General features: G+C 37.5%; 1 protein-coding gene across 1 annotated transcript; it reads right to left on the bottom strand.

Annotated features, from left to right (window-relative positions):
* Window positions 1–1,504: 1,504 nt before the first annotated feature.
* LOC129251354 (uncharacterized) lies at window positions 1,505–2,731 on the bottom strand. The gene has a single exon (XM_054890753.1). It carries the CDS (start codon window positions 2,729–2,731, stop codon window positions 1,505–1,507), a length of 1,227 nt encoding a protein of 408 aa, XP_054746728.1.
* Window positions 2,732–9,734: the final 7,003 nt, after the last annotated feature.

Raw genomic sequence — 9,734 nt, 5'->3', positions numbered from 1 at the left:
CGCTGATTCATGTCCTCTTCTACCTGCTTTTGGTATGAAGACGACCTTGACTAGTTTCCAGCTATCTGGAATATGGCATAAGTTTAAACACGCTTTAAAAATTTGCTCTAGCCATGGTAGGGTACAGTCCAAGGTTTCCTGTAACATCTTTGGAATGATCCCATCTGGCCCCGGAGATTTAAAGGGTAAGAAAGATTTGATTGCCCATGCAACTTTTTTTTGGTAATAATTTCATTTGCAAGATGCTGTGGATTATATTGGCTCCGCCTAATGTTTCCCCTCTCACTTTCGTAAGCGCTGCATCTCGGAAAATGCGTGTTTAGCAGAAGCTCCAGCGATTCTTCTGCTGTAGCAGTCCAAGTTCCATCCGGTTTCTTGACATAAGAAGCCATTGAGTGGTCTTTGGAAAGAACACGGCTGAGCCTAGCAGAATCCCTGGTGGATTCGATTGACGAACAAAATTCCCTCCAGCTCTCTTTTTTGGCGGCCCTGATTGCCTTCTTGTACTGTCTCCGACTTTCTCTGTACAATTCCCAATTTCCCGTCGAGTAGTTGAGGTTAAACGTTGATCTGGATTTTTCCCTTAGTTTTAAGAGCTCACTGCTCCACCAAGGAGGGTGAGTTTTTTTGCTAAATTTTATGGGGCAGCACGTTTTGTAGGCCCTACTAAATGCCTTTTCCAGTGTTATGACCCTACTCTCAAGGTTTTCCGTGAGAGTGATTTGAGGGATAGGAATCTCTCCTATCCTCTTGTTAACTGCATTTTTTAACCTCTTCCAGTTGGTTCTTAAAGGATTTCGATACGGTAGGGGTGGATCTACCTTAAGATCTAAATCGTAGAGGATCCAACTATGATCAGAAAAGTACCTTTTATTGGATACCCTCCAATTATCTACCCTTACTGAGCTATTTTCAGACAGTAGAGTAACATCAATCACTTCCTCCCATCCTCTGAAGTACTCCGTACTAGGAAAGGTGAAAGTGGGAGTGTTACCCCTGTTACATACCGATAAATTAGTATTAATAATAAAATTATATAAAGACTCACCTCGGTCGTTTGTCTCAGAGCTTCCCCACAACGCATGCCTCGCGTTGGCGTCGCATCCGAGTAGCAGGATTTTGTTCCTGGCTCCTTCAAGCACAAGCCCACAAGCCTCCTCGGGCGGTGCTGGCCGATCATGTGCCATATAGATGGATGCAAGTGTAATGCTGACACCGTCAGCAGCTTCCACCTCAACGGCCGTCACATCCTGTGAACTGTATGATGGGATTAAAAATATGTTTAAGTGTTTTTTGGCTACAATAGATGATCTAGGATTACCTTGAGTACGCTTATTGTACAGATTGTAGTTTCTTCCCGGGAACCCCTCACCTCGTTGCTCCGCACCCAGGGTTCCTGGATTAAGGCTATGTCAACGTTCTCCTCCCCTAGGAGAACGGTTAGGTTGTCCGTTGCAGTTTGTGAGTGCTGCAGGTTAATTTGGACAACCTTTAAAACCATTTTTTATTGGTTTGCTTCCGCAGGTTCGGCATCATTTAACTGCGTGCCAATCAGCAGTTCGCTGGTGCCGTCGACCTCATCCTGCTCCTCCTCCGGATTCGCAGAACGGAATATCTTCAGCTGGGCCTTCCGTATGCCAAACCGAAGTTTATTTTCCACTTTTTGCAGTGGTTCAAGGCTCTCTTCTGTGATTTCAAGGAGGAATGACACGCTGTGCTTTTGCGGAGCCTCCGCTTTGATGATCGACCAATCGGCCATCGGCACTGAGCGGTTGTGAGCCTGGAGATAGGGAATTAACTGATTGGCTTCAAACTCCATGTTTGGTATCCAGATGCGAGCCCTCGGCCTTCGTGGTATCTCGCTAGCTGGAATGAGCTTGAGCCTCAAGCCATCCCAGCTGTTCTGAATTTCGCCAATCGCGTTTGTAAGGAAATGCAATGAGTATTGGTCATCACATTTGATTACCCGGCAACCGCGAACCACTTCCACCGAGTCGAAACCTGGGGATTGACCCTCCGGGTTCGCCATGAGATGGTCGACGATTATGCGAGACAACCGTGCCTCAATCTCCGACCATTTGTCAAGCACAGGTTTGCAGCGGTTAGAAGTTTCGTCCACCAGTGCCATTTGAAGATGGTCCCGTGCCACCTCACTGAATTGTTTGGTAAGTTTGGGGACAACCGCACCCTGATCTGAGATCTTGTGATTCTTTGTTGCCCTCTTGTTTTCGTCTTGCGAACGGTTACGTTTTTTGGCCTCTGTCTTTCGGGCGGTTTGGAATGCCAGGTATTCGTCCACCACCTTTTGACACCTTGCCTTGTCAGCCTCATCTTTGGGATGAGCTTTACCTTCGGTCTCGTTCTTACGAATCCTGCCAAGGATAGCGAGAGACCTCTGGTAGAGCTTATACCTTGATGGGCCTTTATTAGTGCGCTTTTGCCACATGGCTTTAGCGGATGTTGTTGGTTCATTTATGGTTGTTGGCGTACTGTGGCCCACAGCTTTGCCCTCAACTGTTTCTTGGCTGGAGGCCAAGAGCTCATCCTCTGAGGGTGACCCCGTCATCCTCAGTTCGTCCTTGCTTGTACGTCTTGTCCAATTGTCTGACTGTTTTTTAAGTGCATCCGTCACTTCCTCCTGTCTGTCTGTTTGCTTGTCTTGTAGTTCTGTCCGCGTGTTTGGTTTTTTATCAGTCCGTGCTGTCGATGCGTCGGTATGTTTTCCCGTCATTTTGTCAGTTTGTTCCGTGTTTGTTTTCCCGTCATCCGAATTTTTAAGTTTTTGTGGTTTCATTTCATCTGGTTCGTACGGTCACCTGCCCCGCCAAGGGAGCTGCGCATGTCGCCATGCGAGGTGACCAAAGAGGATAAAGGGGAAATATCCGGTCGACCATGGCAGCGCCCCATACCATGGCAAGGCCACCGTTACAACCTGAGGCGGCCTGATATCAGGAGGGCTCCGTACGAAGACAGCCTTATTTAGTCCCCCGGCTGCCAAACCCACCCAATAGGCACGGGTCGCATCACACCTTGGGTTGAGGGAGTTTTTTTAACGAAGTTTACGTCTTCGACCTGTGTGGTTCGCGGGAGACCTGCTCTCCTACCTTCCATATCTGGGAGGCCTTCCCCTATCCACCACCTGGGGACGCGCCCTATAGGGATAACAGGTTCCCCATTTCAATTCATAAATAAAAAATTTTCAACTACTTTTTTGCAATTATTTCTACATGAAGTCGCTCGTGTAACTAATTACGATCATTTTGAACCCAGAATTATTAAAATCGGTTCATTTTTGACTAAGTTATGGGCATTTAAAAAAAAAAAAAATTCTTATATAATTACAATAAAAAAAGTCGAGTTTGAGCAAAAAAACAAAATTGCCGATAACTCTTGAAAAAAAATTTTTTCGGGCGACCAAAAAATACGTGTCTCATTATTTTGACCAGAGAGCAACATATTTGAGTTACATCGAAATCGAAGAACATGACCCGAATAGTCCGGTTGAATTGAAATGGAAAGCATCTATAGGAATATCAAGATAGCCGTAATATTTGAGGAAAATACCATTATACTTACTTTACTTATTCCACAATTTTCCGCAAGTATACTATCCAAAATAAAATTTGAGCCCCTACCCAATACCTTAAATAAATCAATTATTTTAAGCGAATATGAAGTACTTGTAGATAATAATAACTACATTTACAGTTTACATGTTAGGGATAATTTAGAGAAAAATTTAGTTAGGAAAAATGACGAATGTTTAATGAATATTTTGGAGTTTAGAGAAGCTCAATGTAAGCTAAAAAATTTAACAGAATCTTCAGTAACAGAAATCTAACCAGGAATACTAATACTGAAACATTTTTATGGAAATATAAATGATGATTGTAACAATTTAAAATTTCTAAATAAAGGAACATTTTTGATAAAATTTATAAATTGTAAAATCACAATATCAAACGTAACCTACAACAACTTTAATCTAAAAAGTTATGACACATTTATTCTACCAAATTCAATAACGCATATAAAAGAAAAAAATGAAACAAATTTGAATTTAAAAATCGAGGCTCTATATGTAAGCCATTTAGAACATATTATAAGAGCGACATTCAGTTGTTGGTAAAAGATTATAAAAACAAACATATAATTAGTAGTATAAGTACTGATGTAATAATTATGCTAATTTTTATTATTGTTTCTCTCATTTTTTTTATAAAAAAAAATTATTATAACCAAAAATTGCATGTAACTAAAGAGTATGTAACAGACGTACCTAAAGGCCCATTTTTCCAGGTCACTTTATAATTTCATAACACTTGTGCCGATTGAGGACAATCGACCTAAGAGGGGAAGAGCTAACACGCGGTTTGTTAATTCTTCGCTGACTTGACACTTACGCTAGTTATTGACCCAAAAGCCAATAATAGCTGTGTCGAAATAGAATGCAATAAATTGGTAAACAGGAAACTGTTTTCCTCTTTATTAATATTTGTAAATTACATTAACCAATAATTGCTGACTGATATCTAACTGTTGACCGAAAAGCTAATAATAGCTACGTCAACAGAAATATGTTAAAATTAATAAAGCAATAAACAGGAAATTATTCTTTTATTTTGCAATTACATATTTATGCCTAGTAGGCGTCTGGTACATATTCAATGTAATATTTCGTATAAAAACTAAAAAATGTTTTAAGTTATAAAATTAACTTCGAATAAAGCAGGCATACGCCTAGCAAAAATACACAAAAGGTATTTTATTCACGTTCGCTAAACCTAGAGGAACGTAACTTGTATATCTAAACACATACGGTTTAGATGAGATTTTTGAATACATATGTATGTAACTATATTCCCAGCAAAACCTGCGTGACCGAAACTCTAAAACAATTACACTTTTTTGTGTGTTACAAACACATATGCACTCGTATTTGTTTGAAAATCGACTTTTTTTTGGTTCTTCGTCACCTTTGGAAAATGTGTAAGCAGTAAGCAAACTTTATTAATATATTTTTCCTCATTTTTGCATCAGTAAAAGTAAACAAACGCCGTAGCTGAATGGGTTGGTGCGTGACTACTATTCAGAATTCACAGAGAGAAAGTCAGTTCGAATCTCAGTGAAAACACCAAAATTAAGGAAAACATTTTTCTAATAGCGGTCGCCCATCAGCAGGCAATGGCAAAACACAGAGTGTATTTCTGCCATGAAAAAAATCTCCTCATAAACATATCATAAAACAAAATAAATGTATAAAAAAAATTTTTTTTTTGTGATTCGAACCAAGGATTTTGGATCGGAAGTCCACATTGCTAGCCGCTCGGCTATCGCGCTATGCTGTCGGCGCTAGCCTAAAAGTTATTTTGTTTGTCGCTACGTTTATATATAACTGGCACTGAAACGAATCCATATGTATGAAAGGGATAGAAAATCACACGTACACAAAGTTTTTGGCACGATTTTCCCAACGCTCTTAAAAAAGTGATTGTAAAGAGGCGTGGTTAGTGACCGTTTAACGGTCACGCGTCCCGGTAACGTGACCGGTCACGTGACCGGGACTCTTCTTGCTGGAATTATAAATATGTTTGCATATGTTTGTCTATTTGCTCTTGAATTTTTTATAGTATGTAGATATGCATATGAGTTGTGTTATTAGACAGGTCAAGATTTTTTTCTGCCCACATGAATATGGATGGTAGATGTTATATAATTTAATACTGATTTAAAGAGTACAACATATTGTTGAATACTAACCCTTGATGTAAATGAATGGTTTACAAAGTTAACTTTTTATGTGGATATTTTAAAATAGTTTTGATAATACACTCAATATCAATACAATTCAGTTAATTCGATGCTTAAAAGTTCACATTCATGCATGCATATACTTAGAATTAATTTATTCATCTCACAAGAAATAATCCATTTGCACATGCAAAATGTCGTCGGGAAATAAGCATGCAAGAAAAATATAATATACAAGTCTGCTGTTATTTTCTTTGGCCTAACACCAAAGTATGGCATTTGACATTTCAATGCAAACGCTATATTTAATTCTGTTGACTACGCTCCGCTATGTTAACTCTTTTCTGTTAACTTTTCCAAGGCGGTGGTGAAATAAATTAAAATAATTTCTTAAACGCGTTTTGTTAGCATTTGACATTTAACCTGCTCATTCGTTGCTAACCCTTCTCTATGAATTTACGTTCTCTGTATGTACAACACAGAGAACGTTAATGTATAGAAAAGTCTCAATGACAGGAACGTATGGAATTTCGAGGGGTACACGTCTCGCGAAGACTAATCACCACAGATACATTTTTCACCAAACGTTAACAGTAAGGGGCTGAATTATGTAAATTTAGCAGCAGTCGATAAGCCTTTTAACCCTTTAATGTCAGAATTACGTTAGGTTGATGTTAGAGTCCTAAATATGAACTGATATTAATTTCAAGGCTCTAGGACTTCTGGTTTTACAGTTATGAGAAGTTGCTATAAGCAACATTTAGCCATAGTGGTATATTTCAAAACACAAAAGAATATTGATATTTATTTATTTTTTTATTACTTTTATTAACTTTTTATGTATGGTATGAAACAAAACAGTTTTTTGGGGGTTACAACATAAATGTACGTTACATTTTGAGCATTTGGATTTTGGAATCCCGGTATGGCATAACCTATACTTTCCCTTTGCTCCCCATTCAACCCAATGACCGACTTGATCGAGGCGCATGGATTTTGGAGGTTTAAATATATATGATCGTTTTGTAGATTGCGATGAACCTTGTGATGAAACGTTTGAAATATTTGATGGTGCTGGAGACGACGGTGATGATGAATCTGAGTCTATGCTTGAAAGAGCTGCCAATGGGCGACCTCTTTTGCGTTGGTTTACTGGCTCCATATCAGACGCGTGTAAAAGCTTGTTTGATATCATCAGTTGAAAGTTTAACAATGACATATGTTTCGTTTTCCCAGCTTGATTTTTTAGGTCCCTTCTGCTCGTATACATCAACCAGCTATTGACTACTGCTGTGCTACGACACCAGTACACTATACGCATATACCACTTCTTGGAACGGTGGTTGATTTTATGTATACAACTCTAGCAACATATCAGCTAGGTCTACGCCTCCCATATGCTTGTTGTAACAGCCAACAATAGCAGGTCTAGCTATATTCATGTATTTTTTTTGCTTACGACACCAGCGTTTGCATTCTGAAACTGGATTTTCAGCTATATAGTTTGATACCAGTTGAACGCTCTTGTTGTCGTACCAGCGGCAAGCAACTAAATTATATGTTGCTTCATATTTAAAATCATAAGAACCACGATCTTCTTTCATAAGTTCCTTTTCATCCGTAAGGCGACAGTTTTTCATCCGGTTGCTTCGTATTGTTGTTGCTGCTAATAATCCTTTTTCCTTTAGCGCAATCATCAGGCTTATGAAAGCAAACCAATTATCAAAAAACAATTTATAATTTTTATTTGAGGGAACAGTTGAGGCTAAATGCAATACTATATCTGATGATATCCCTAGTCCAAAAGATGGGCATGTTCCTTCTCCTACGTAGAGAGCAAAATCATATACGATACCTGAAACTCCAGCTCTCAAAAACATTTTAAAGCCCCACTTATTGGGCTTCATTGGAAGGTATTGTTTCAAATTGTGACGTCCTTTATATTTAATCATTTGTTCGTCAATACTTTGGCATTCCTCCTGGTCTATTCTGTTACATTTTTCCTTCATTTTATTTAATAATGGTCGTATTTTATAGAGTTTATCAAAATTATTTGATCCGCGCTCCGGCTGTTGAGAATTGTTTCGTTGCAAATCTTGTTTATTATTTCATCATCGAAGAATTCATTGAAGTATTTGATTGGCACTTTGACTTCTCGACAAACTTGATCTTCTTTCCAAGCAGTTTCAAAAACGGTTAGGCCCGCGTTCCTCCCCGCGTTTCAACTTCTTCATCAGCATGCTCATCTTGTCCAACAATACCGTCTATCAAATTTATTTCAACGTTTTCCCCTGTTTCCATTACTTTATCCATCGTTTCTTCAATGAATTTCTCCAGATTCGAATCATATAACTCTTCTTCTTCTTCCTCATCTTCTTCATCATCAGAATTATTCCAATCGAAGTTTATTATCGTTTTATTTCTAGATCTGTAAGACCTTTTGGACGCATTTCTATAAGAATAAAATACAAAATATTATTGCTACTATGGCCAAATGTTGCCTATAAGCAACATTGTATTCACGAAATTCCTGACATAAAACAAAAAACTTTATTTTAATTTTGTAAACTTTATTTGATTTTCTTACCTGTTATTTTTAATAAAATTCACTTTTTATAAAAAAAATCTTACGTATTACGTTTTTATTTGAATTTTTATAGAACGATTATTTTGACTTTTTTTTGCACACGTCAGCACACCACTTCAAATAGCTCGCAAATGAACACCTCTTAAGCTTTTCTAAATATAAATTCTCAAGAAAATGCCCACACACATTAGCTACTGTAAAAAAAGAACCGTTAGCAAAAATAACAACAACTATAGAGACTACGCGTAGAAATATATAATGTTGCCTATAAGCAACATTTAATTTGTCCAAAATCATCCAAAATTATATATGTGCATAATTATATCTGTCTGAGGGTAAGAAGGGTGCTCTGTAAAACTTTGTTGAATTCCCTTCAACCACATCTAAACCCTCTATAGAAAACGCTTCATTATCAGGCACACAGAAAGATGGCATATGCAAATATAATATAATTTTGTGAATTTATATACATATGCGCATATAGGTATATACATATGCTGTGTGTATATACATATGTGCACTTGCTACAGCAAAACATATTACGGTAAAATTTCTCAAGAAATCTAGCGCGCAAGTTACATATTCAATTTGAAAGTTAAATTCACATTGTGTAACAGACGAAATTGATGAGTTTGTAAATAAAATAATGAACAATAAGTAAATGTAATTGGAAACGCATTTCCTGTTTTGCAACAGTTTGACTTACTTGAAAAAGTGTGGGACAGGAAATGCGGAATAAGATATTGACAACAATTTTGTAAAAATAAATATTAAATGCAGAATAAGCAAATATATATGTACGTTAGTTTAAGTCTAAATGTAATAATTGAAATTATAATAAATCAGTTGTTGAGAAGCCCTTCAAGCAAAAAGTTGTCTTTATTCTTTCATTTATTTTTTTTCTCTGCCGCTTGAGTAAAATACAAAATTGGCGCAGTCGGTAGGATCCTTTAAAAAGTAAAAGGATCCAGTGAAACGTAATACGTGCGGTGAATAAACTAAAATTTTTTATAACACCCAAATCCTAATCCTGCGACTCCGTAGCCAACTCAGGAGTTGACCGGACCCTCCAGGGTATAAATTAACATACGTATAACCTAAAAGAAAAAGTGAACACCACTAAAAAAAAATAAAGTGCAGCGAACATTGATTCAATAAAAAGAAAAAGTGAACACCACTAAAAAAAATAAAGTGCAGTGAACATTGATTCAATAAAAAGAAAAAGTGAACACCACTAAAAAAATAAAGTGCAGTGAACATTGATTCAATAAAAAGAAAAAATTGAACACCACTAACGATAAAAGTGCAGTGAACAATTCTTCATTACAAAGAACAGTGGACACCTCAAAATATAGGGTTATTCAATAGTGCAGTGAATACACAGAAATTCGTGTAC

The sequence above is a fragment of the Anastrepha obliqua genome, unplaced genomic scaffold (genome assembly GCF_027943255.1).
Source record: "Anastrepha obliqua isolate idAnaObli1 unplaced genomic scaffold, idAnaObli1_1.0 ptg000012l, whole genome shotgun sequence".
NCBI classification, from domain to species: domain Eukaryota; kingdom Metazoa; phylum Arthropoda; class Insecta; order Diptera; family Tephritidae; genus Anastrepha; species Anastrepha obliqua.
The sequence above is the reverse complement of the archived record's forward strand: the minus strand, read 5'-3'. Positions and strand labels throughout refer to the sequence as shown.